The sequence below is a fragment of the Abrus precatorius genome, unplaced genomic scaffold (genome assembly GCF_003935025.1).
Source record: "Abrus precatorius isolate BTA unplaced genomic scaffold, Abrus_2018 Scaffold3, whole genome shotgun sequence".
Taxonomy (NCBI): Eukaryota; Viridiplantae; Streptophyta; class Magnoliopsida; order Fabales; family Fabaceae; genus Abrus; species Abrus precatorius.
The window spans coordinates 33,741,253-33,767,367 of NW_020874373.1; the positions used below are offsets into that span (position 1 = coordinate 33,741,253).

A 26,115-nucleotide genomic window follows, 5' to 3' on the forward strand; every position below is an offset into this window, starting at 1 on the left:
TGTCAATCTCACTACAATATTCAAATTTCATGCGTTTTTCATTCATATATGAAAGTAGACTAAAATGTTTAGTCTATAGTATTTTAAACCCTTTCATTACATTGAAAATCAATATAGTTTTTCAAAATTAAAACTAGATTATGTGCCTAATTAAATTAGATTTTTTTTTCTTTGCCAGTGAACGACTGTTTCAAATAATTAAACACAGAATTAATTTAGCCATACTATAAATATTTTTAGTCGAATACAATTTCTTTTAGTGTAGTTGTAAAAATAAACTTCTACTTGGCTTTAATTAGAATGCAATATTTGAAATCACAAAATCCAAACACACTTGTATTTATCTTAAACATATTAGTTTTAATATGTATCTGTTTTCAAAGATAAACAAACACTCAATCTTGACACTTATATAGCTCCCTCATCTTCTATCCCAGATATGTTTATATAATTATATAGCCCTATTTTCTCCATCATCTTCATGTTCATAAGTAAAAGGCAGGGGTACTGACTTGAATGCTCGATAGTTGCCAATATTGTTCAAGTGCTCATTCTCCAACCTGTTCAATGTTAACATGAAAATATCCAATCTTATTAAACAAGTAGTAATAACTAAATAAATACTGAGCTTATAATGCACTGAATGGCAAAAATACTCATAACTTGCACATATAATAATATACACTAACAAATAGGACAATAAATAGCCAAATTACAAGCTGCAAATTCTTGAAGAACATTAGAAATCTAATATTGTTTGCCTCTGCATATAATCTCTATAATTGCAAACAATATTAGCAACTTCAGCTATTGAACATTATGAAGCTCTACTTTTGCAGACAAGGGTATACGTCAAATCTAGTTATAAATTTTCCGTCCCACATCTAATATTTTCTTTCTACCATACCATAAATTAAAAATGCTAGAAGTGATCTATATTGTTCCTTAGTTTCCAGCAATGGCATGAAATTTGTGCTTCATCTCTTTTAAAATATTTGATTATAAAGAAAAGTAACCAAGCAATTCAATTTTCTTTTTTATAGAAAAGGGTGATTAATGCATTCTTGTCTAGAAGACAAGTATCCTGTTAGAAAACTCTTGCCTAAACAAAAGAGTTCACAACACTATCATTTCACAGTAAAGAGAAATTTTAGAGATTAATTCTGCACAACCAGAAGTGTTGTTGGAAAAGATAAACTAATAGGAACCGTTCCTTCATCCAAGAGTCAATAAGCATGCTAACTTATTATGTCAAAACAGTTCTGGCTATTTAGCATTTTTCCAATTTTAGAACATTGAGTTTGGATTACCCAATTGAACCGCTTCTTAGGCATAAAAGGTATATCATATATCATGCAGAAATCCCATGTTTGGTTAATCATGGTGCATCAGGATTCATTCTTAAAGAGTGACCAAAACCAGCATGCACTTCCATGCACATACACATTCTGCTACATTGCTAGAAAGGCTTTTGAATTAAGCACGATAAATTAAAGTACCTGAAAAAATTCCAAACGCCACGGCGAAGGATCTCCAAGCAAGCTACAAAAGCAGTCAAAGCTGTGCTATGCAGGAAAGGAGCTTCCCTAATGTCTAAAACAGATTGCATCCAAGCAAGTCGTAGTATAACATTCAACACCTAAAATGTCATATTTGCAATAATCAGAACAACAGTTCATAATCATAATACACATGCAATTTATACTACTTCGGGTCTTATTATAAAAATAACTACTAATATATTTTTGGTTCTAAATATACGAAATAATTACTGTTTTTCAATGTATTAATTGTTAAAAAAATTTATACATTTTTTTATTGTAAAATTTATGTTAACAAAACATTTACACTTTATTCATAAAAATAGATATATTCATTCATTTAATATAAAATACACTAGTTTAACCATTTAATACTATAAATATTTCTGAAATAAAATAAATTTAAATAAAGATATAACTATTTTTTTATGAGTCTTAATAACTTAATAAATTAAGTATTTGTTACCTATGAAAAGACTAGAAAGTAATAACTTACCATAGCACCAAAATATACACTTTTGTGTGGAACAGACAGTTTATCTCTCAACAATGGATTTCTTGAATTTCTTCTCATCAAACCCCAGTCTATGACAATATCCCAATACGTATTAACAATGGTTGCAACGCCTGAAGAAGTTGCAGCTACGATTTCCGAAACCATTCCTCTATGTAACTCATTAGTAGTCCTCATGACTAGTGCAAATAATGTTGAGATGTATTTTAGCCCATTGAGCCCATGCATTATATTTCTTTCTTCAAGTAAGCGTCTAAGGCACTTCAAATAATAAGTATCATGTAAGATTCACTAGACAATGATTAAAATTGGACAAATTCTATACACCAAAAAGAAACTCTGAATAAAATGTTTATCAAGTGAGTGTTTCCATTGATATACCTATATAACTATTTATTGTCACTCCATTTTAAGTGAATTTTTGTCAAATATTCTTTTTTTTTTTTTTTAACTATGACCCAATTTAAATAAACTTCTTAATGAGAATTTTAAAAAAGTAAAAAATTAGATAATAGTATAAATGAAACCTCTCTCATAAATTAAAATAAATTTATATTTCATAAATTTTAGAAATTATTTTAATTTAATTTCACTAAAACTTGAAAAGTTAAGTTATTTTTAATTTATGAGAAAAAATTATTTATTTTTTATATATTTTTTTTAGAAAAACTTATCTCACCTAAACTGAGTCTATATCAATAATAAAGGTATTTTACATAATTTATTTTTTTTTAAAAATGGGGGTGACTATATTCGTTTCCCGGAAAAATTTTGTATCACATTTCGTGTATGTATTGTTAATGTTTTTATTAGTTGTTAACGTCTTGTAGTTTTCTCAAGATAACGAGATGAATGATATTTTATAAGTCTATTAGGTGCATACCTGGAGACAACGGATCCAGAATGGAATAATAGCTACAATTAGATATAATGTATTATAAATGTCACTTTCAGTGCACTTGTTTGATCTGGTCTTGTAGTTTCCCCAGAAGTAGTGGCAAACATAGAATTCCAAACTTCTAAAGGCCTGCACCTGAACCCAAAAGTAGAGTTGTATTGGCTTGAAACAAAATATATACCTAGTTGGACACTTAAGATTCTATTAGTAGATGAAAAAAATATAATAATCAGAACAAAAAGAGCCAGTGGTTGTTCCATTAAAGCATAGATGAAATCTTAAGTTATGCAAATTCAGCCTCAAACAAATATGAGATTACACATTATGAGTCTAAGTGGTGATCAATATTAAGATTTAGTATAAGATGCACTTTTAAACCTGGCTGGTCAGCTGGTCTGCCAAGAAATTATCTGGGAGATTGACCTGAAAACATTAACAATCAATATTAATATCTTGGCAAAGTTTTGAGCATGAATAAGAGGCGTGTGCTTGGAATTCTCTCTTCCTTTACCTTGTAAAGAGGAGCACAAACACAACGAAATGCACATTGAACAAGAAAGAAGCGGCTTGATTTATATATAATGTTGAAAGGACAAAATGTTATAAGAAGCAGAACCTGAAATACAAATTCCATCAGCATACATGTTCATGGTCCAATAGAAAAGACAATAAAAATAAAAATAAAAATACAAACATCAATAGCATCATTATATCATTGAGTGTCAAAATAAGTTTGAAAAAAATATTTTTTTAGAACATACAATGACAAGGCCTAAAGGGGCTAATTCTGTCAATGAGAAACTTTTTGTTGTTTGGTCCATTTCCATATCCAAGTTTGAGAGGACAGTAGCCAATGAGAGTAGTGCAAGGCCAGTGCTAAGAAGAAAGACTTCTCTGTAGCCTAACTCTGTTCCTTCCTTGAAGCCAAATATAAAGGGGTAGTTGATCTTATAACGCTTCCAAAAGTATACATTTGCTGAGTACATGATCATATGCAAGACAATGTATCCAAAGAGACTGCAAAAAGTTGAGGTTCGTTAATCATAGCATCATTTTGCCAAAAGGGGTATACCAAGTAGTGGAAAACCATCTTAACATTTTAAATTATTATGGAAAAACAAAATTTGGGGTTGCATAACTAGATATACATGAAACTATACACACAATTATGTAATACTAATAGCATAGTAAATATTCAAACAAACATCTTCAACTTACCTATAAAGAGGAAATATATTTTGCATATATAAAATTCGACCCTCGCTATATAGAATATTTCTTGCGTACATCAGTACAATCAGTGCCACAATGAGTGCAATTGAGCCGCCAGCAAACAGCCCTGACATGTGAAATAAAAATGGCTTATTATTTCTAAGCATAGTACTGAGACAGAGAAAGAATTGAAATTTCAATGAGCAAAAACGAATCAAAGATGGCCTACATTATACACGAGAGCTACTGGATTAAAACTTGTTACGTAGACAGAATTAAATAGATATGGTATTACTCCATATCCATTTTACTTTCTGTTTGCACTTCACCTTGATTATTGTTCAATGTTCACCATGACACTAATGCAGCCTAGGATTTGTTACCATTAATCAACCTCTTCTTGGTGCTCTTACCCAATAAGAATGTAATTCTATGCCTCTCCCTCTTTGCAGTTGGTCTCAATGTGTTCATTCCTTTTCTGTGATTCCCATTTGCGAAGTGCTTAATGAAGGAATGCTCCACCCTTTCTATGAGCCTATTAACCTGTGTAGTACATCATGGAACAAGACAGCATTTTAGGTTTGGAAGAAAACTTTAGATTAATTGAACGAATATGATTTTAAGATAAAACCTCATCTGAGCTTCCAACATACGAACTGTCCACCATCTTTAAGTAATCCTTTGATGCATTCCTTGAACTGACCTGCAACGTTATCAGTCAGATAGCACTAAGCTCTAAACATTAGAAGCAATAATTATCATTCAAATGATATATCAGACCTTGTCATACTTCTTCATGATTTTTGAGAATGCCAACAGGTTTAAGAAGCTGCATACCAATCAAGCATAAAGATTAGCCTTGTAAAAACAAAATCAAGCTCTCTTCTCTGTAAGTTAAAAAAGGAAGAAGGAAGCTATGTAACCTATAGCTTTTTAGAAGCCGAAGCTTATGATAGAATTCCTTTAAGGCTATACTTATTTGTTCCTCTGCTTTCCTGAGCTCTTTCTTGCTATATGACAGGTCAGATTTTGAATTCAAGAGAATACTTTTTATGGTTGATATAGGAGTTTCTGGGGTGGTCATGTTGATCTTCACATGATCAAGGATCTCCAATGAAGCCGGTTTAAAGCCCTTTACTGAAGTCTTAGAAGTGGTTGGTTCTACAAAATTTCTACTTCTGTCTTCTAAATGCCCACTATTACTCATCTCAACTTCATGAATCACATCCAGCTGTAGACGTGAGTGACCTTCAAAATGATAATAGACAAGTGGGTTATTTTACAACTCCAAATCAACGGGCACCAAAGGTAGGAGGATTTAGTTCTCATATTTATTCCATATGGTGCATTCAACATCATGAATTGCATATAATTCTTATACTGTATGCTCATTGTATAATTCAAAAGAATATCCATAATCTTTGTTATCATATTTATTTATCTAATACAGTGGAGAATCGGATACAAAAACAAGAACATGGTCTGGCTTACTTGGGGTGGCATCATTTATATGATGCTTCATGGAAGTTGAAGTTGAGCTCCTATTGCTAGCAAGATTTTTGAATCCCACCTGATCCACCTTTATTCTGAGAGCAATCAAAGCATTCATTTGCCTACTCAACTCCTCTGCCTCCTCAGCCACTTTCTTCACCATGTTCTTGTAGAAGTTATTGACATTGTTAAACTCATGATCAAGTTTCTTGAAAAACACAAGATCTTGTTCTGTCCCTTCTTCAGAAGGCCTAAGGAAGATGGTCTGGTACAACCCTTCTGAACCTTCACCCTCCTCAGCATAAACAAGTATAACTTCATCCTCACTCTTCCTTGGAGACCCTCTTTGTCTACAAGTAAGACCACTGAAAGCTCTATAGAGTGTTAACCTTCGCTTCAAAGACCCTTTTGAGGTTGATGCCATTTGTGCTGACTCATTTAACTGCCTAAATTTTGACATGCCTTTCAGAATAGCTTTGAGAAAGTTGTAATCCATGTATGCTTCTTGCCATTCTGGCACCATTTGTGATGCAAATTCTTTCCCAAACTTCATTTTTTTTCTTACAACGAGAAACTTGTGCTGAATCCGCCCAAAACAACAAAAGTATACATTTCAATTTTATAGTAAGCTTAGAGGTACGTTTCTGGGCTGCAATGACGATAGGTTGGAGAATAACATAACTTTATTGTCTCACTATAATGTGGTATGTAACTTGAGAACATAAACAACAAAGGAAACTTGACAAGAAAAATGTAATAGGAGAGATTGAAGGTACTTTTTGTGTGTCTTATAGTATCACCTACCTACTTGGTTTGTTTTGTCAATGTCGTGATTACCTTATCATCCAACTTTTCCAACTAATTCAATTATTCCATTCAAGTCTCGAAGGAGTTAGGTTTGTCTTGTACTACTTTCCAAGCTTCTTTGTAAACAAAAGCTTAACGTGCATGTTATTGCCTACAATCACGGTTTGTACGGTTTTTATGTATATTCCTGTGTGTCTTCAAATGTCAAGGTAAGTGAGAATTTGTTGATCAGTTAAATGTATTATGTGGCCTCTAAATTTTTTTTTACACAATTCTATATGAAATTCAATTTTCTTAGATTGGAGCAAAAGTACCTATGCATGCTATGCTAGTTGTGACATAGGAAAAGGTTTGTGGCTGTTTTAATGTTGGCACAAGCTTTTGATGATTTTCTCAAATTGTGTTGAAGTGGGACCAAAACCATCCTCGACACAGTCCGGGTTCACTTTAAAGAGGGGTTTGATGTAGCTGTGAATAGACTGTGAACGTGCTAGTTATGAACATTCCCATGTGTCTTCAATTATATAACTATTCTTATTTTTTAAACAAAAGGAATGATGTTATTTATATGAAATATATCCATTAACATCTCCAAATTCCTAATTGGTGGAGGAAATTTTGTATGATAAATGTTTGTCCAAAATAATAAGCCTTATATTTATGTTGATGATATAAGCCTTATATGTTGATAACTTTTTTTTCATTGAATGTTGACATTTTTATTAATAAAAAATAACGTGAATTTTATTACTGAGATAAAAGATAGCCAGAAGGGAACAAGGATACTGAAAAAATGGAGTTTCAACAATTTTATTGTTTCGTAAAAAGAAATTTAAAAATTGTTGATACAAACGTATTAATTGAGAATGTGAACATGAATAGATCATTAAAATCAATAAGTACATCTTACATACTTTTTTTAAACCAAATGCGAACAAAGAAATACCCTCTTCAATTAATTAAATAAAAAGTTTAATGGGTAAATTACATATTTAGTTGAGAGTTCATTAAAAAAACAAGACTAAAATGATAATACTCGTAATTTTAATTACCGTTCTTCATTCCAAACAAAAAAGAGAAGAAGCTTTTTTTCATTGTTCATCCAAATTGAGAAGATTCGAATTCCATTATAGCAATGTCCAATTGGATGGTTCTTCATCTAGTTATTGGCCACGCATTGTTGTGTTGCTTTGTGAATTCAATGGAATTCGAACTGAAACCGGGTCACCCCAAGTGCATCTCCGAGGACATCAAGTCCAAAGTCATCACCGTCGGCGAGTACCGCGTCGTTAATCCCAACCAAGGGAACCCTATTCCTCATTCTCACAAGATCACTGTCAGGGTATATATGCTCATCATCATTCACAAAACCATATTGGACCCTTTCATTTTCTAATTTGGAAATTCTTCCTTGTATGTTATGTTCATTTATTACTGTGAATGAATTAAGGTTAAGTATAATTCAATCAAAATTAGAGTTTTAATCTCAATAATGTGTAAAAACTTTTAATAGGTACAACGATGTTATTAGAAAACAGTACCAACAATACCAATATCATTGCATTTTAAGTTTTTTTCCATGAATTAATCCCAAATGTGGCTCTTTTTGTTTCCAAAGTCTTTTAAGGTAGAATATGTATCGAGAACAAGAATAATTGAAGCTAGATATGACACAAGATACAAATACAATGCAATAAACATAAAAATATCACAAATTCTAAAAGTCGTAAGGTACAAGTCGACTATAACACAATGTATAAAACAAGTATTTGAAATAAGTATGAATCATTACAGACACAATAAAATGTTAAAATTTATTTAATTATTGTTATATTCCAATCAGTATTGGGATAAAAAAGAAGTAAAGAAAAACTATGAAAATGCATCAAAGTAAAGAAAAACTATGAAAATGCATCAAAGTGTATTTGAATGTTAATCATGCAATGTCTAAGATGAATATATATCTGACATGACTACTATTTAGACGCATCTGTCCTTAGGTTATTTGTTTTCTACTTGCAATAAGGTTACTCAATTGCTCTGCATTTTATTTATTATTTGGATTTTACTCTTTGATTTTTCTTTTTGAATTTTAAATGGCTTACACATTTTGGCATATATTGGCTTTGTATAATGTGGTTAGTTGTCAGGTGCGATCACCTTATGGGAACAGTTATCACTATGAGGATCATGTGTATACCGGTAACTTTGCATTTACTGCAGCTGAGACTGGTGATTACACTGCTTGTTTTTCAGTGCCGTCTGATCCCAATCCCGCATTAGTTGTCACCGTTGATTTTGTTTGGAGAACTGGAATTGTTGCCAAGGACTGGTCTAAGTTTGCTAAGAAAGGGCAGATTGAAGTAAGTTTTGGTGGTATAATAATGTTCCTTCCCTTAGCATTCAGATGTTACAATTCTCCATAGTTAGGTCTTTTAACATCTTAATTTTGTTTCCAATTATTTCTGTGATGAAGTTATACATTTATATGTGTGTAGAAGAAGGCTAAGTCAATGAAACTTTTGAGAATAATTTATGTTGCATGGATAGGGGTAGGCAAAACATGGAGCTAGCAGAACCTGTATGAGAAAGGGTGCAAGTCCTTTACTCAGATTTAATGTCATGCAATGGTTGTGGATCCAAATTTTTACCTTAGCTTAGCCCATTCATTACATATGAACAAGTACTTTCTTAGGTAAGATGTCAAAGCATGCAAGTATGAACAGTTAACACGTTTTAGTGTGATTGCTTATTCCAATCTTTCATTGTTATATTTCCTGTCTAACACCTGAAAGATTTCTTGTGAACGAATTTAATAAACATGAATGAAACAATTGCTTTCACCTTCGTAAGCTAAAGGGGTTTCTGATTTATCTAATCATTTGTTATTGTGTTTTCTATTGTGCTGTTTCTTTACATCTTAGGTAATGGAATTGGAGTTAAAGAAGTTGTATGACTTAATTACACTCATTCATGATGAGATGTTTTATCTTCGTGAAAGGTATAAATGTCATGATTTCTACCTACTAATTTACTGCTTGTTTAATGACCAATGTTTTGTCTTTGATTTAGTAACCAGTGTTTCTCCATGTGATCTGATGGGAGCAGTGTTTTACTAGGCTCATTCAAAGTTTCTTCTAAATGCAAGATATAGAGAACCTGCTGGCTTAGAGGAAATTGTAGTATTTTCCAGAGATGGATTTCTCTCTGTTTAGCCATGGTCATGTCCCTCCCCCAACACTTACATATACACACAAAAAAATACTTATGACTTCATCAACAAAACAGAAGATAAAAGGTTCTAGCAAATGTGACACAAGTTTTTTTGTTTGCCAAGTGTATGGCTGATTATTGTGTGGCACCTTTAACATGCCATAAGCTTTTGGTTCATCAGAAAAATTCCTTCTTTTATCCTACCAACATCCTTCTCTCCTGTGTTCAACCTTTATGAATCAATTTCTTTGCTTACATGTTATACTCTGTATGGTTCATGAAAGTAACCACAGACTCCTATTTTACGTTTAAACTTTTAAGCTTTGACTTCACGCGGTCATACACTCTACTTGAGACTAATATTTTTATTCATTCTGATGTTAGAGTTTTTGCTAAATTTTTTATGGCATTGATTTACTTCATATGACTGATATAGGGAGGAAGAGATGGAAGATCTTAACACAGAGACTAGCATGCAGATACTTACCTTCAGTTTCCTTTCTATTTTGGTTTGCTTGTCTGTGGCTGGTTTGCAACTATGGCATTTGAAGATATTCTTTGAGAAGAAAAAGCTCCTCTAGGATTCTTCAAACGGATTTTATTTATTTGGTTAGCTTGGTTTTTTTCCATTTATCTGGCTGTTCCTAATGTATAGAGATACATTATTTATACTATGTTTCCTTTTGTAAATTTATAATGATAATTAGTAAATGCTGCCAATTATAAGTTTTACATGCATTTTTACAATTTATAACACTTAAGGTTCTAACAAACTGATTGAAATCAATGGAAGTTGCACCAGAAAAAGAAGGGCAAGGTAGTCATTTTAAATGTGAGTAATACTGAAGCAGATCCAGGTTTGAACTTGCGATGTTACAATCAAAATTTCTTTTTAACAGAACACAAACTCAAACTCACTATTTTCCCGATCAATCTTTTTCTGGGTCATTCTGATGATAAGCTTATGACTTGTCTGAGTAGCATTGCGTTGCAACAAAAATGGGAACCGCCACTGTGGCATCAACACTCGTTAACATGGCAGAGAAGTGCAGTTGCATGCGAGACCTCAAGCTCCTCCACGCTCACGCATTGCGCGCGTGCCTCCACCAACACGCGGTGGTCCTCGGCAAGCTCTTCCGCTTCGCCGCCGTGTCCCCCTTAGGCGACTTACCCTACGCCCACCGCATGTTCGATCAAATGCCCCACCCAACCACCTTCTTCTACAACACTCTCATTCGCGCTCACTCCCAATCCGCCACCCCTTCTCTGTCTTCCCTCTTCTTTAACCTCATGAGGCAAAACGACGTTGCCCCAGATCACTATTCCTTCACCTTCTTGCTCAAGTCGCGATCGAGGACCACCCCTTTGACCCACCATAGTGACATACACGGCGCCGTTTTGAAGTTCGGATTTTGTCGCCACTTACACGTGCAGAACGCGTTGATACATTTGTATGCCTGTTGGGGAGTGACCCTTTTGGCCCGTAGGGTTTTTGAGGATCTTTTGCTACTGGGTTTGGATGTTGATGTTGTGTCTTGGTCGGGGTTACTTGTTGCGCACGTAAAAGCTGGTGAGTTGGACGTTGCCCGCAGGGTGTTTGATGAAATGCCTCAAAGGGATGTGGTTTCCTGGACTGCTATGTTGTCAGGGTATTCACGTGCAAGGCAGCCCAGAGAGGCGCTGGAGTTGTTTGGAGAGATGAGGCGTGCCGGGGTGTGGCCGGATGAAGTTACCTTGGTGAGTGTGGTCTCAGCTTGTGCGAGTTTGGGAGACGTGGAAACGGGTGGGATGGTTCACCGGTTTGTGGACGAGAATGGGTTTGGGTGGATGGTTGCGCTTTGCAATGCTCTCATTGACATGTATGGGAAGTGTGGATGCTTGGCGCAGGCATGGCGTGTGTTTGATGGGATGACGAGGAGGAGCTTGATCACATGGAATACGATGATGACGGTGTGTGCAAACCATGGAAATGCTGATGATGCATTTGGGTTGTTTGAATGGATGATTCGTTATGGGGTTGTGCCTGATTCGGTGACGATTCTAGCGCTTCTGGTTGCATATGCGCATAAGGGGTTGGTGGATGAGGGAATTAGATTGTTTGAGAGCATGGAAAGGGACTATGGGATTGAACCCAGGATTGAGCATTATGGTGCCATGGTAGATATGTTGGGACGTTCAGGGCGATTACAGGAGGCTTATGATCTGCTTACAAATATTCCAATTCCAAGCAATGATGTTGTTTGGGGAGCACTACTTGGAGCTTGCAGGATTCACGGTGATGTTGACATGGGGGAAAAGGTTATAAAGAAATTGTTGGAGTTGAAACCAGATGAAGCGGGATACTATATTCTCCTGCGGGATATCTATGTTGCTGCAGGTCGGACTGTAGAAGCCAATGAGATGAGGCAAGCCATGTTAGCTAGTGGAGCAAGAAAAAATCCCGGCTGTAGTTGGGTAGAAGCATGAAGTTTAGGTTGGAATTCACTGCAATCGTTGTGGAAGGCAATGGTGATACCCTCAGTGCAGGCTGTAGAGTTGTCTGTAAGGAATCTTCCATCCCTCTGGTCTTTGCCACTATATTGGCTGTAGAATGGTTGAAAGTTGAAATAATTGTTAGATGACCTTAAATAACCGTTTTCATTGACTGTTCAACTTCAAATTCAAATCGTTTGATCATATTTCAGATTCTCTTGCCATTTTTTTTTTGTCAAGACAATGGCACTGTTGAAGATTTTTTGGAACCAGTACTATCTCTGTAAATATCTCATGAAGCAGTGAATGTGAAACTATTCCTGGAAATGAAAGTTGTTGGATTTGTTCTATGATGAATTAGTCAAGCAGATGCTGATATTTCACTCTAAAGGAATGTGCCCGTCTCCATAACACAGTATGTGGTTTAAAGTTTCAGCCATTACAGTGTGAATGTATTCTTTTATGAGCAACAGGATGACCATGACGGTCAAATGACAATATTGAGCTGGTAATTGTTGAGGAATTATTACTTATTATGACCAAATGACAGAAATGCTATCATTCACATTAGGTAATCTTATGGCACACCAGGCCAGTGGGATAAAGCTTGATTGTTGTTGTTATGACACACATTAGGGGCACACATGTGATCAGGTTTGTTTCAACTTAGAGGTTTTCTAGACAGGGATTTATGATCTGGTACTTACCTGATAATGCAATGCAGGAAACGCGTCTTAATCTGTTCCTTTGTGACTACCTTCAATCCATATGATCATAAAGAGAAGTTGAGGTCCAAGACTCCATGATATGAAGCACATTCAAACCAGCAGGTATATGGTGGTTCCGTTGTCCCTAGCATCAAAAGCAATTTGATTATGATAGAGCCCTTGTTCTTAACCTTCTAAATAATTTTGTGGTAGCTTTTTTCAAAAGAACTGATAGGTACTAGAAGATAAATCGGGAATTAAGAAGAATGAGAGAGATGAGATTGGAGACTAAAAGGAGAACTTTCATTATGCATCAGGATAGCCAACTGAGATACACAATAGGCCTTTTGTACAAATAGATTCCTAAAACATCATTGTCATTTTACAATTGCAATACTAACCCTAATATCCATTTTAATCGTATTGATCTTATTGGTGACTAAATCGAGGGAATGTACTTATCGCTTGAATTATCTTTAGATTATATACATGCTGCTGAAACTATGATTCATTTGAGTGAGCATTGTTCTTGAAATACTATACCTGGACATGATACTGTAACTTTTTTCTTTTCCCTTGCTTGTCGGTTGCTGGAAATACTTTTGCAGAAATATTTACGTGACTTGATTATAGTGTTTTACTGTTATCTTTATAGATTCATCGCGTACTATATTTGAGTATGTCTTGGTTTCAAGAGTTCTTTTGTTCATTAAGCACATTTTATGAACTATGACCATAATAATTTTTGATATATTTTGGAACGTTCCTTTAATTTCATGCGGGCAAAGTGGATAGGGATTGTGAATCAGATCTAGACCGAATACAAAAGGTTTGTTTTAATTATAGTATGTTGGTAGGTCTTAACTTTCAAGCAATACCATATATGACACAGTTACACTTTCAGGCGCTCAAACCCGAACTAGAGAGGCAAATGAAGAGGCTGAAAGTAAAGATGAATGTTGCAAAGGTAGATGTTGAAATAGTATGAAGACCTTGGTGAAATCAGAACAAGGTTTCAAAGACAAATTTTGATGATGTAGTAGGACATGGAAGATCATAGACTTGTCACTTAATGAATAATTTACCTTAGGTATTAGTCCATATATGTAGCAGATAAACCATCTATTTGTGAATAATTGAATGTACTTCTGGGTGTTGATGCAAGAGAAATGCAGGACTGACATAATGTGATCACTCATTATAACAATTCTTCGGTGACTATACAATAGCTTTTAATTATTGATACATTGAATACTTTCACATTAACATACGACAGGTTAATGCTCTAGTTTTTGAAAAAGGTGTACCTCATGCGTACATACAAAGTTAAAATGAAAATAAGCAGTGATGTATTCATTTCTAACTAAGTTGTTATTATATGATAAGCAATTAAAATATATTGGGCATCTACCAAAGAAACAGCTGGAAAAATGATGATAACTTACAATGTTAAATAATTGTTTCTAAAAACATAGTGTGTCGTGTGGAGGAGCATGGAAAATATAAGCTAGTCACTCATTTTAATTTGTTATCAAGTGATTTACAAACGAGTAATTGCTAAGTGAAAAAACCTCTAAATCTAAATAGCATTACCCAAATCTACAAGTGCAAGAAATGGAAACCAACATTAAATACAGACAGAGTCACACACTCCACACTATTACCAAAATTAAATACGGAGATTTGTTTTTAACTACTAGTTAGTAAAGAAATTCTACAAGTGCAAGAAATGGAAACCAACTTACCAAACAGAATCAACGAATGATTTCTTTTTTATTCATAAATAAATTCATACAATATTGTAAAATGCTACATAATCAGGCCAATTAAAACCATATGATTCAGTAAACCAGATCCTAACCAAGTAATTTGGCAATTCGCAATATCACACGATGCAGCCAAGGCTAGGCAAACAGGATAGATTTACGTTGGGTCAGCATGTCAAACAAAGCCGAAGTATGATCAAGTTCTTCATATTTGGGTATATTGTTTCATCTCCACTTCTCTCTTTCACTACAATAAAAATTGTACGCACTGGACTTAGACATGCGACATGAATAAATTATCATACAGACCCTGCACAAGTATATTTATCATTTTATAAGAAAATTCAATCAGAGAATACAATATAAGATCATATTCACAGTTAGTCACACGAGACTACTAATTTAATAAAAAATTATCAAATACTAATTAAACACCACACGTTATGTATCAGCCTACGACAATATCTTGTTTTGATATAATTTGAAAAGAAAAATAAAATGCAGTCAAAGTAGATGTTAGCTTACCAAATAATTGTATTCAGATAGCAATATAACATCACGAATGTGTTCTTCAATCAATGGAATGACAGAAACTTTAAAGAGTCACCCTTATCTGATTCACAGTCAATGGCGTATCTACAAGTATATTTGCTAGGGGAGGAGGGGAAATGTGTGCAGAGATATCATACAATAATGATGTCCAAGAAAAGCTGCAAATGGAAAGAAACAGGATATTAATATACAGATGTAGCCAGAAAGGTTGTGCAAAGTAATCATATTGATACTTGGACATGAATCTGGCAAAAATAAAGTAGAAAGATGAGGGTATTTACTTATGAAGAGTGGATTGAGAAAGAGCATCAAATACAATATATCCAGATAAAAGGTATTTGAAAATCACCTGAACTAAAATAACTTTTTACAAGAACAACTAAAACAAGCATTTTGCAACACTTAAAGATCAGTAAACTCTAAACTAGGGCAAAGGCAAAACATCTGTCCTTATTCTACAGAACGTGTTAAAACTATGTCTACATGTGCGTCCAAAATACAAATTCCCCAGCAAAAAATTGATATGGCCTAAAAGCTAACCATGTGGAGGACCAAGGAACAATTGGATACAAAAGTGGAAATGCAAGACTGGAAATTTACCTGCAATGTAGGCTTGACGTTTAAGAGAAAAATGATAGTATTCAGCTGCATCATCATTGTTACAGAATAAACATAAGGAAAGCAAACAAGGTTGTTAGGGGAGAAAAGAAGGCATCATATCATATCATACTTCAGTCTTCGTTTCAGTGTCAGATTACAATTATTTCGTCTCTTAAAAACATATTATTCATAAAGAAGCATTTCAATGCCAAGATCTAGAACAAGTACATGAAGTATGTAGATAGTGTAAGGGCCATATGAGATACCTCTACAATATTATCAGCATATTTCATCAATCAGGAAACCAAAAGACCAGTAGGCCCAATATTTAATACCACCATCAAGGCAGTGATAGTGACAGTGTACCTACTGAAATTAAATTACCACTGGGATCCATTTTCAAACATGTGTAAAATCATTCAAAAAAAGTCGTGCCACACTGAAAATTGTACCCAACCTGGAGAGAGAAATTAATTTAGTATCTATTCCTCTTGTAGATAACTACAATATTTTATCGTGATTCATAAAAGGAAGAGGGGATAAAAAATTCTTACATTGAGCTTCCTGCTAGCTAGAATTGTCAAATGGCTTTTGAGTCTCTAGTTGTGCTCCTAAAAGCCAGAGGTTGCTGAAAGGAAAATATTCTATTCAGTTCTTTTACCCTGCATTTTGACATTTCTTTTAACTATTTTTGTTTAAACATAGCTATAGAATATAGTCCCAGCAGTAGATTTGAATAAGGCTATTTGTATTAAATTTTGTCTGGGGTTAGCTTTTGTTTCTGTTTGATGGCAAGCTTCCTTATTTAGTTTTGTAGGAGAAGAAATGCCTTATCATCCCTCTTTTTTATCCATATTTTTCTTCTTTTAGTAAATTCTTTAACTGACAAAATTAATGAAGACATCTAAGGACAAATCATTCCATTTTATTGGAAAAATTCAAGATGAACTTTCTTGAATTCTGCTTAATTACACTACTTATGCTTTCATAATTACATATCATTTTAATTCAGTATAATGCAGAACCATACCTATGTACATTTAACCAATCTGCAATTCGCAAAGCTCTTCTCATTCTAACCTGTAGAAGGAAATACATTCTTTCAATGCAATAATTAAATAACTATGTTTCAGTCATAAGTCTCAGCAAATAAGTCAGTAGCATGTGTGATTCTGCTTTACCTTTAGGCATTAAGAAATTGGAATAAATCCAAGTGCAAACAGTCTAAACTGATTAACTACTTCTGAAATTGCACTTTTCTAGCTTTCACAATACCACGTTTTAAAGCCGAGATGATATGCAAGCCTGGTTGAATTCCCTTAGAAGACATTTCATTAAGAAGCATAACAGCTTTCTCAATGTTCCCTCTGTTACAGAAGCCAGAAACCATAGCAGTGTATGTTACGGTATCTGGTTCTAGTCCTCTGTCAATCATTTCATCAAAGAGACTAATTGCTTCTTGGAAGTTATTTGTCTTCATGCGATTATCAATCAACACAGTGTAACTAACAACATCCGGACTTATTTCCATTTGCTTCATATCTCTCCAAATGGTGGAAATACCAAATGGTGTTGTCTTCCCTTTTCCATGTGAATGAGAGAAATGTCTTCTTAAATTTGCTTTTAAGTTCTGATCAAGTAAAACTGTGTAGGTAATGACATCAGGTTTGATCCCTCTCCTCTGCATGTCTTGGAAGAGGTCATGAGCCTCTTTCAAACAATTCATCCTACAATAACTATTTATCATAATTGTGTAAGTTACAACATTAGGGGTGAATCCTCTCTGAATGAAAATTTCAAACAAAGAGTGAGCTTTCTTCATATTCCCAGCCTGGCACAAAGCAGCTAATACTTTAGAACACATTATATTGCTAAGTTCCACATTCAACAGCAACATTTTCTCAAGTAACACAATGACTTTGTTAGTTTCATTTGCCACACAGAGTTTGCTAAGTAACTTAAAACAGGAACTTTGTTTTGCAATATCTCCTTGGTTTGACAGCTTAAGGAAAAGTTCATAGGATTTTTCTATAAGGTCTGCTTCACAATAGCCATTCATCATGGCAGAATAGATTTCAACATTCTTGCCTTCCAGACAGTTAAAATATGCCTCAGCTTCTAAAACCTTTCCTCCTGAACATAAACCTTCAATGATCTTCTTGTGTGTAGTAGTGTTTGGCTGCACACCTTCATTCTCCATACAATCCAAAAGCATAAATGCCTCACAAGCATGACCATTTCTAGCCAACCCAGAAGCCATTACATTATACGTGACAATGTCAGGTTTAAAACCCTCTTCCTTCATTTCTTTAAACACGCTGAAGGCATCAATGAGTTTACCCTGAAGGCAGTACCCACTGATAAGGGTCGTGTAGTGTTTAATATCTAAAACGATACGCCTACCTTTCATGTCTTCCACCATTTCTATTGCATCATCCACTTTACCCATCTTACATAGCGCATCAAACACAATATTGTACGCTACCCCATCAAGAAACATGCCCGATTCCTGCAATTCTTTAAACTGATCTACCACTTCCAAAGTCATGCCCATCTCACCCAAACAATGAAGGATGTAGCTAACAATCACACAATTTGTTTTTATACCCCTCGAAATCATGTCATTGTGCAAAGCCATAGCTTTATGCAGATTATGAGTCTTACAGTACCCATGGATCAATGCAGAATAAACATACACATCAGGAACCACCCCATCCCTTTCCATATCATCGAATACACTCTGTGCCTCATCTAATTTCATTTCATTACAAAACCCACGAATAACAGCCGCGTAGGCATAAACCTCAATAGGAGCATTCCCCTTTTTGAATGCTTGAAGCACCTTATATCCCAAATGAGACTTATGATTATTACATAGCCCCTCAATATAAGCAACATAGCAATAGGAATGAGGGGTGACTCCAACTTTCTCCATTTCTTCAAACACACAAAGTGGCTGTTCCAAATCACCCTTCCTACAAAGCGCCTTAATGAGAATGGCATAGGTGTAATCATTGGGAATCAAACCAAACCTCTTGAGTTGCTCATAAATGGCCAATGCTTTATCCACCTCACCATGCTCAACCAAACGGTTGAAGAGAAAGTTACATGTAAAGACACGGGGTACAATCCCACGCCTCCTAGTTTGGAACAAGAAATCAATAGCCTCATCAAACATGTTAAGACTAACACAAGTTTTAACAAAACTATCATAAGCTCTAAGCAAGTAGTGTTGACTTTGATGGTTGTTCCCATTAAGCCCCACCAAGAGTTCTTCAAACAAGTCATAAACTTGAAAAGAAGGGTGTTGTTTGGAGAGAGAAATAAGGTGAAGGAAGAGAGAATCCAACCTTCTATCCAAACCCCAGAAACAGAGGATTCTGATGATTGCAGCGTAGGTGGAGATGGTGTGAGGAAAGCCACGCTGTTGGAGTTGGGTGAAGAAGGAGAGTGCAAGAGAAGGGTGGTTGTGCAAGTGGTGAAGAGTTTGAAGGACGTTGAAGGTGGTTAGGTGTGTGAAAGATGAAGATTGTTGAAGTTTGGTGAAATGGGTGGGAGAGAGAGAGGGAGAATCGGAATCAGAGTGGGCGAGTGCAGTGGTTGCAAAGGTTAAGCCGTGTTTGGTTTTGTGCTTGGATTTGAAGGGAAGGCTCAAAGGAACAAGCCGCATGGACATGGAAAGGAAGAAGACAACAACATGCGGTGGCGGCTACACCCTTCGATTTGATTCTATGACTCTCCCTCAAATCCTCATTTCAAATGGATTTTTATTATTTGCCGTTATGACTGATTATAAACATTAAAATTGTAGTTTCATCCTTCACCAATGCTAGATCATATTTTTCAACACATTTTCCATAATTAAATAATTTTTAATAAATTAATCAAAAGCAAAATTTATTTACAGTTACTTAAGTGTTGTTTAATAATTAAAATTAATTTTTTACTTAAAAGTGATAATATTAAAAATAAATACTTTTCTAATGAAATATTAATTTTAATTAATAAATAATGATGTATACAATAAAGCATAAGTTTGTCCATTAATTGATCGTAAATTTTTTTAAAAAATATGTTAAAGAAATACATTACTAACATTTTTGGTACTAATAAATTAATATAATTAAGTATTAAATTTGAGTACTTGTAAGTTAATTTTTGAAATTATATAAATTACATATTATAACTCTTAAAAATTATAATTTTTTATTTTATAAAATAATATTTATTTTTTTAATCAAATAATAATAAAATTTTCTCATATTTTAATTTCTTAATTACTAGTCTTAATAGTTAATTAGCTCATTTTAACATTTTAGTTGCACTTTTAGCTCCTATTTTTCCACATTAGAATTTAGGGGACATGTTAGTATTTTATTATTTGGCACACTCTTAAAAACAGATTTTAAAAAAATAGAAAATAAAATTAACACAAATAATTAAAAAAAAAACAATTTTGATCCTGGACTACTTTCTGTCCTCTTTACGTTACAGGAGTGAAACAGTAATGAATCTTACAGCAGTGCCTAAACGGGTCTGTCTGCCAGCAACTGTGTCTCTACCTTCACAGCACATAATCTATCATCATTCGGGTTTATGTGCTTCTGAGATGTGAGTCGCTGTTACTACCTTTTTTTTTTTTTTTTTTTGTGCTGCGTTTCCGTTTCTCTCTTCTTTCTTTGACAAAAAAATTCACCTCTTTCTCTGTACAGAACACAATGGCAGCTTGCATATTCACGGTGTCACAGGATGGAACCGCAGATTTTCAAACGGTGCAGGAAGCAATCGACGTCGTCCCGTTCGGCAACACTCGCCGGACGGTGATTCGGGTCTCACCGGGAATCTACCGGCAGCCGGTGTACGTTCCCAAGACCAAGAATTTCATCACCCTCGCTGCTATGCGGCCTGAGGACATTGTGCTTACTTGGAACAACACTGCCACCGGAATCGATCACCACCAAGTACCCACCTTCTCTTCATCTTTTCATCATTTCGGTTAGTGGGTATTTGTCATAAAAAAATTTTTTTTTATCATGTTTTCGTTGTTTGGGTTAATGGGTATGTGTCAAAATTGTTCATTTGTTTTGATAATTTATTCGTTTGAGTTAATGGGTATGTCTGAAAATTGTGTTTTTTTGTGATGGGTTTTCGTTGCAGCCTGCGAGGGTGATAGGGACTGGGACGTTTGGTTGTGGAACTGCCATTGTGGAAGGGGAGGACTTCATTGCTGAGAATATTACTTTCGAGAATTCTGCTCCTCAGGTAATGCCTGTGTAGTGAAATTTCAGTGTTTGCTTGTTTGTGCTAATTTCTTTGTTAATTTATTCACTTTGCTCAATAAATGATGCAATTTGGATAGTTCCTCCCCCCCTTGTCTGTAGTTGACATGTAGATGGCTTGTTCTTACCTTACTTAGTGTTTATTTGAGAGAACGAATACTGGTAATTTGAAGTTTTTCCTCGATGAATCTGCCGTTTGCTGAAGGTAGAGATGCATTGACATTTATTCTTCTGCTTGTTGAATATCTGGTTGTAAATTCATTAATGATTTGGTATTGTTGCTTTGTACATCTACAACCCTGTTAGTATCTTCGTGCGTTTGATGGAGACAAAATATACTGAGGCAAAAACTGTGAAAGACCTTATAAAGTGATCCTTCCTTTTCCTTCTCTTCCTGCCAGGGTTCGGGACAAGCAGTGGCAATTAGAGTAACAGCAGATCGATGTGCCTTCTACAATTGCAGATTCCTTGGGTGGCAGGTAGCTCCACTGACTTGTTGTATTAGTGTATACAGGTTTGGGGCTTCATGATCTTGTTTGTGTGTGTGGTGATATATGCTTGTTGCATAGCTGAAAAAAATTTGAAGACCCTAAAAGAATCCATCTTTGCTTATGATCTTTAAAATTGCATTGGTTAAAGTTATTCCCTTGTTGGATGTGATCTTAGTGTATATTATGATTGTCATTTTTCTACCCTGTTCTCCTGAAAATAACAGTTTCTTAAATTAACTTGGGGCCATGATGGGGCAGACTAGCTACTAGCTAGTGTGATGTTCATTTCCCCAATACTATTTCTTTGACAATATTCAATGGAAGGTACCAAGTGGATTTTTTTTTTCAATGATTGTGGTGCAGGACACACTGTACTTACATTATGGTAAACAATATTTGAAAGATTGCTACATTGAAGGTAGTGTGGACTTTATCTTTGGCAATAGCACCGCTCTTTTGGAGCATTGTCATATCCACTGCAAGTCTGAAGGCTTCATAACCGCACAGAGCAGAAAATCATCACAGGAAACAACTGGTTATGTATTCTTGAGGTGTGTAAGTGACCACTTTCCAGTGTCAACAATCTCATCTACCACCTATTACTGTGTTTTTAGTCTTTAGAAGTTCTTAAACTCTCCAACAAGGAAAGAGTTAGTTCTTAATCAAATTTTTTATTCAACAATGTGAATTGAGTTTTAACTTCTGTATATTATGGGGAAAAATATAGTGATTGCTAATTGCTACTTGTTATTCTAAGGCAACATTCTTCTCTCTTGGTGCTTTTGAAATAAATTTGTAACTTATTTTAGGGTCAGAAGTCTACAATGACTGAATGGTTCTGAATTTAGGAGAATGCTTGAGGAAAAGAGAGGAGTGAAAGAAGAGTTTGGATAATATCATGATGTTATGAGGTGGATAAACAATTAACCTAATGCCCATATTTATACTAATATTTAGGTCAAGTAATAGTGCAGTTATAACTTATACTCCAAAAAGTAAAACAATAATTATTCTAATATTTTAACATTAATTTTTTAATAAGATAATTGGGTTTGTCCTTTTAGGCATAGGATTTAGAACTTCTGAAATTTTATATTAAATTAGCTTTCAACTTTGGAGCAAACTATTAAAAAGATCTCATAGTAAATAATATATGTGAGAGTACGGTTTTTTACTAAGCCTAATGGTGTTGTGTGATCTATGTAACTAATATCACCAAGATAAGACTTTTGTTGTAAGTTGCTTTAGAACTACTTTTGATATTGAATAAGGTTCAAAACTTTGCCACCCCCACCCTCTCTACAAATAGTTCTCTGCATTTCTTTTATAGAAAAAAAAAAGAAATACTTTAATTTGACATGTGAATTGTCCTTTTTTGAATTACCAATACTGTAGAAGTCCTTTTATAGTAGAAATGTTAGCAATACATTTTTTGTCACTTTCTTTTAACACACTGTTATTATGCTAACTTCATATGGATCACACCAAAAAATGAGTCCACTCTCTTTTTAGGGAGATTCACATGAAATTTACCAAATAACAGCGGGTGTCGAAAAGAACAGGTTCCTAGCATTCCTCAAGCCTTAGAATCTAATACTAAGATTAATTCTTAGAATTTAATGCTGATTCAACGTAACTGCATTCTACTTATTATGAATTATGATATGAATAAATGTTCCATTCTTATATTTCTTTTTCAATTGGTTTACGAATGTAATCTTGTTATGCTAAGACATAGTTATTGGCTGTAGTCCTTCCTTTTCATGGAATCTTTCTTTATGTTTGGGACCATTTGGTACCTTACAAGTATTTTACCCGAGTGGTCTCTGGTGCCATTGCAGATGTGTTATAACAGGTAATGGAGGAAATTCATATGCATATCTTGGACGACCATGGGGACCTTTTGGAAGGGTGGTCTTTGCATATACTTATATGGATCAATGTATAAGGCATGTTGGCTGGGATAACTGGGGGAAAATGGAGAATGAGAGGAGTGCTTGCTTTTATGAATACAGGTAGGTCGTGTCAGTTTCCATTTTGCATTGTTTTATGCTTTGCAGGGGTATGAAACAGTTATAGATTACTGCAACCATTATAAATGTAGGTTATTAGATAGTGAAACTCCTTCATGTTGCCAGAAGATTCAAAATTGAGAAGTTTGATTTTAATCAACAATTCAATGAGTTCTACTCACATAATATGCTGGAGGGTGTGTATTTAATTGTAACACTTTTTACTTGGCTTAAGTGCAAAATTTCTGTTTGTTGAGTTCAAGAAGTTTGGAGTAATTTTATCATAATTATAGGTGTTTTGGACCTGGTTGTTGTCCATCCAAACGAGTAACATGGTGTAGAGAATTGTTGGATGAAGAAGCAGAGCAGTTCCTCACTCATCCTTTCATTGATCCAGAACCAGATAAACCTTGGCTAGCTCAAAGGATGGCCCTGAGGATTCCATATTCTGCTTAGAAATTACTGAAGACACTTGATGAGAATGTTCCAAACAGTAAATCACACAGTTTATAAGCTTAATGGCTTGTCTGTTCGATTAAGAAATGTGCCATGTTCTGATGAATGGGAAATGCTAGATGATGCGTTTTTCCTGTATGAGATTTCCCAAGAGGTTAAATTTCCTCCATTGAAGAATTTTGAGATCCACACTTCGTAACGTGTATTGATTAATGTTATTAGATTGGGCTGGTAGTTCATTGTCGCTAGGTCATTGGTTGAATTAGTGAATCAAATATATATTTATATACGTAATAAATAAAATAAAAAGAGCATCATAGCCAAATTACAAGTTTCATGCACAACAGTTCGACAGTCTCTTTTTGAAGTAAGAATTAGCAAACATAGCCATGACCAAAACAAAATAGTAGCTATACTTAGCCTGCCTTTTCCCATCAATGCTCTCATGAGTGAGTTTGGTTACTCTTAACATGATTGTAATATGGTGATTATCAACATACATCATGGTGGGAACAACATTTGATTCAACGAATTAGAGCCGGTTTTCCTTTCAAAGTAGTAAATTGGTCAATTTGTGATTGACCAACCCGAGAACTACATTGATCATTTACTAGTTTGTTAGCTGATTTATCTTGACTATTGAATACAAGGGTACGGTTAGGATATTTGAAATATAGAAAGCTGCTAAAGAAGATCCGAATAGCATAGCATTCTAGAGTCACATAAACTTAATGCAATAACTTAGTAAAAAAAACATCAAATTTTCATACATGACGAAGTATGTCTAAAAACAAATTAAAAACCTTGTGATCGTGAATTCAACCTAAAAAGAAACATACCATACATTCAATGAAGAGGGGAAAAAAAGAAACGAGCAAAAGAATCTAAAGCCTTACATGTTGGCGATATTTATCAACCAAAAATGAAAAGGCCTGACGTGTATGATCTTGAGGACACGTGTACTTGATGAATCCACGTTTGTTATTTGATCTTTTTTTACCATTAATATTTAATAATTAATTACTGTTGTATCTAATTTTTTAGAATGTAGAATATTACACAGAATAATAAATTATATATTATAAATTTGGATTGAAAATTATCATATTTAGTAGTATTAATGTATTATATTCTATTATTTATATTTCATTTCTTATTAATCATAATTAATAAAAAAAATGTCTTTTAAATTTTCTAACCGTAAGTGAGACAATGAATCAACGATTCAACTCTCTCACATGCACACGTAAAACTTAAAAGCAATGTTTAATTGACAAGTGGCGTGGGGTTTCATGATTGCCACCAAAAAAAGCCGGAGAATGTTGACGTGCATGTGCATGTGCATGCTCATTTTCACAAACAATGTTCTCGATGATGCATTTCTCATGTGCTTCGTAATCAGGTTCTCTCTTCACAATTCTATCATTTGGTCTATACTACATGATCTTTGTTTCTTTATGAATCTTTGCATGTGCCTTATTGTCATTTCTATCAAAAATTTGTAAAGCAACGTACCCTTGCATGGTTGCAACTTTATAGTTCTAAGAAAATTGCTTTATTTTTTTAAAGGAAACTTTGGATGTAGATCCGTTTCATGAACTGTCGATAAACCTGAATCTGCAATCTTGTATCAACCTTATGCAGTTCTACCTCCATGCTGAATTACTGGAGAGTTTTTAAGGCAAAGATTTCTGCTCATAGCGGAGTTCCTGGAGTTTGTACCATAAACAACTTTCTTTTGGGTTAAGGTAAACTATAATGCATCATTATGATATAGTATTTTCCTAGAATGAGAATGTCTCAAGGTTTTTGTTTCTAGAATTTTCAACTTAAGGGTTGTGTATATAAGAGAAGATACAGTGTAATAATTGATCAGTCCATTGCATAGCTTATATACTGTGTACAGTTTACTGTATAGGCTCAAACATTGGGGATGGAAAATGTAATATATATGGACAATTAGCATAAACACTAATGCTATGTACAATTAACTTTTGAAAGTCCAACTCCAAAACTTAATCTATACCAAAATTACTTCCTCTATAATCTAAGCCAACAGCAGAAGGAAGATTAGATTTTCTGAGTTGCCAAAATTACTTCCTCT

The 26,115-nt window shown here is 34.4% G+C and overlaps 5 protein-coding genes across 17 annotated transcripts; 3 read left to right on the plus strand and 2 right to left on the minus strand.

Moving 5' to 3' along the window:
• Window positions 1-451: 451 nt before the first annotated feature.
• On the minus strand, window positions 452-6,209 carry LOC113862539 (phosphate transporter PHO1 homolog 9-like). Its single transcript, XM_027495621.1, is given in 14 exon segments — window positions 452-560; window positions 1,500-1,639; window positions 2,038-2,316; window positions 2,939-3,088; window positions 3,332-3,376; window positions 3,465-3,569; window positions 3,715-3,970; window positions 4,172-4,292; window positions 4,579-4,729; window positions 4,731-4,757; window positions 4,797-4,868; window positions 4,946-4,994; window positions 5,089-5,413; window positions 5,657-6,209. Coding segments are annotated over 14 exon segments (2,382 nt in total).
• Window positions 4,129-24,331, plus strand: LOC113860658 (pectinesterase 31-like). Of its 2 annotated transcripts, XM_027493119.1 has the most exons (8): window positions 4,129-4,140; window positions 20,344-20,384; window positions 20,486-20,734; window positions 20,931-21,035; window positions 21,454-21,531; window positions 21,907-22,094; window positions 23,385-23,558; window positions 23,849-24,331. In XM_027493119.1, the coding sequence occupies exons 3-8, from the start codon at window positions 20,492-20,494 to the stop codon at window positions 24,009-24,011; spliced, it is 951 nt and encodes a 316-aa protein (XP_027348920.1). In that variant the 5' UTR covers window positions 4,129-4,140; window positions 20,344-20,384; window positions 20,486-20,491; the 3' UTR covers window positions 24,012-24,331. The 2 variants fall into 2 exon arrangements, with proteins under 2 accessions (XP_027348920.1, XP_027348919.1); XM_027493118.1 differs by lacking the exon at window positions 4,129-4,140 and having other exon boundaries at window positions 20,290-20,384.
• On the minus strand, window positions 7,401-19,536 carry LOC113860654 (pentatricopeptide repeat-containing protein At2g26790, mitochondrial-like). 11 transcript variants are annotated; one of them, XM_027493115.1, is made up of 8 exons: window positions 19,124-19,515; window positions 16,955-18,913; window positions 16,804-16,853; window positions 16,328-16,401; window positions 15,147-16,230; window positions 14,717-14,931; window positions 12,856-13,000; window positions 7,401-7,797 (listed from the first exon to the last, which is right to left on the minus strand). In XM_027493115.1, exons 1-2 carry the CDS (start codon window positions 19,447-19,449, stop codon window positions 17,011-17,013), a joined length of 2,229 nt encoding a protein of 742 aa, XP_027348916.1. In that variant the 5' UTR covers window positions 19,450-19,515; the 3' UTR covers window positions 7,401-7,797; window positions 12,856-13,000; window positions 14,717-14,931; window positions 15,147-16,230; window positions 16,328-16,401; window positions 16,804-16,853; window positions 16,955-17,010. The 11 variants fall into 11 exon arrangements, with proteins under 11 accessions (XP_027348916.1, XP_027348910.1, XP_027348913.1 ...); XM_027493112.1 differs by lacking the exon at window positions 7,401-7,797 and adding an exon at window positions 10,485-12,259 and having other exon boundaries at window positions 14,717-14,868; window positions 15,147-15,331; window positions 15,774-16,230; window positions 16,955-19,513; XM_027493109.1 differs by having other exon boundaries at window positions 16,955-19,513.
• Window positions 7,599-10,257, plus strand: LOC113860659 (transmembrane emp24 domain-containing protein p24delta9-like). Its single transcript, XM_027493120.1, has 4 exons — window positions 7,599-7,805; window positions 8,614-8,826; window positions 9,388-9,464; window positions 10,113-10,257. The coding sequence occupies exons 1-4, from the start codon at window positions 7,599-7,601 to the stop codon at window positions 10,255-10,257; spliced, it is 642 nt and encodes a 213-aa protein (XP_027348921.1).
• Window positions 10,593-14,025, plus strand: LOC113860656 (pentatricopeptide repeat-containing protein At1g74630-like). Of its 2 annotated transcripts, XM_027493117.1 has the most exons (5): window positions 10,593-12,217; window positions 12,361-12,563; window positions 12,720-12,802; window positions 12,873-12,978; window positions 13,760-14,025. In XM_027493117.1, exon 1 carries the CDS (start codon window positions 10,676-10,678, stop codon window positions 12,140-12,142), a length of 1,467 nt encoding a protein of 488 aa, XP_027348918.1. In that variant the 5' UTR covers window positions 10,593-10,675; the 3' UTR covers window positions 12,143-12,217; window positions 12,361-12,563; window positions 12,720-12,802; window positions 12,873-12,978; window positions 13,760-14,025. The 2 variants fall into 2 exon arrangements, 1 of the variants encoding a protein (XP_027348918.1); XR_003503998.1 differs by lacking the exon at window positions 10,593-12,217 and having other exon boundaries at window positions 12,420-12,794.
• Window positions 24,332-26,115: the final 1,784 nt, after the last annotated feature.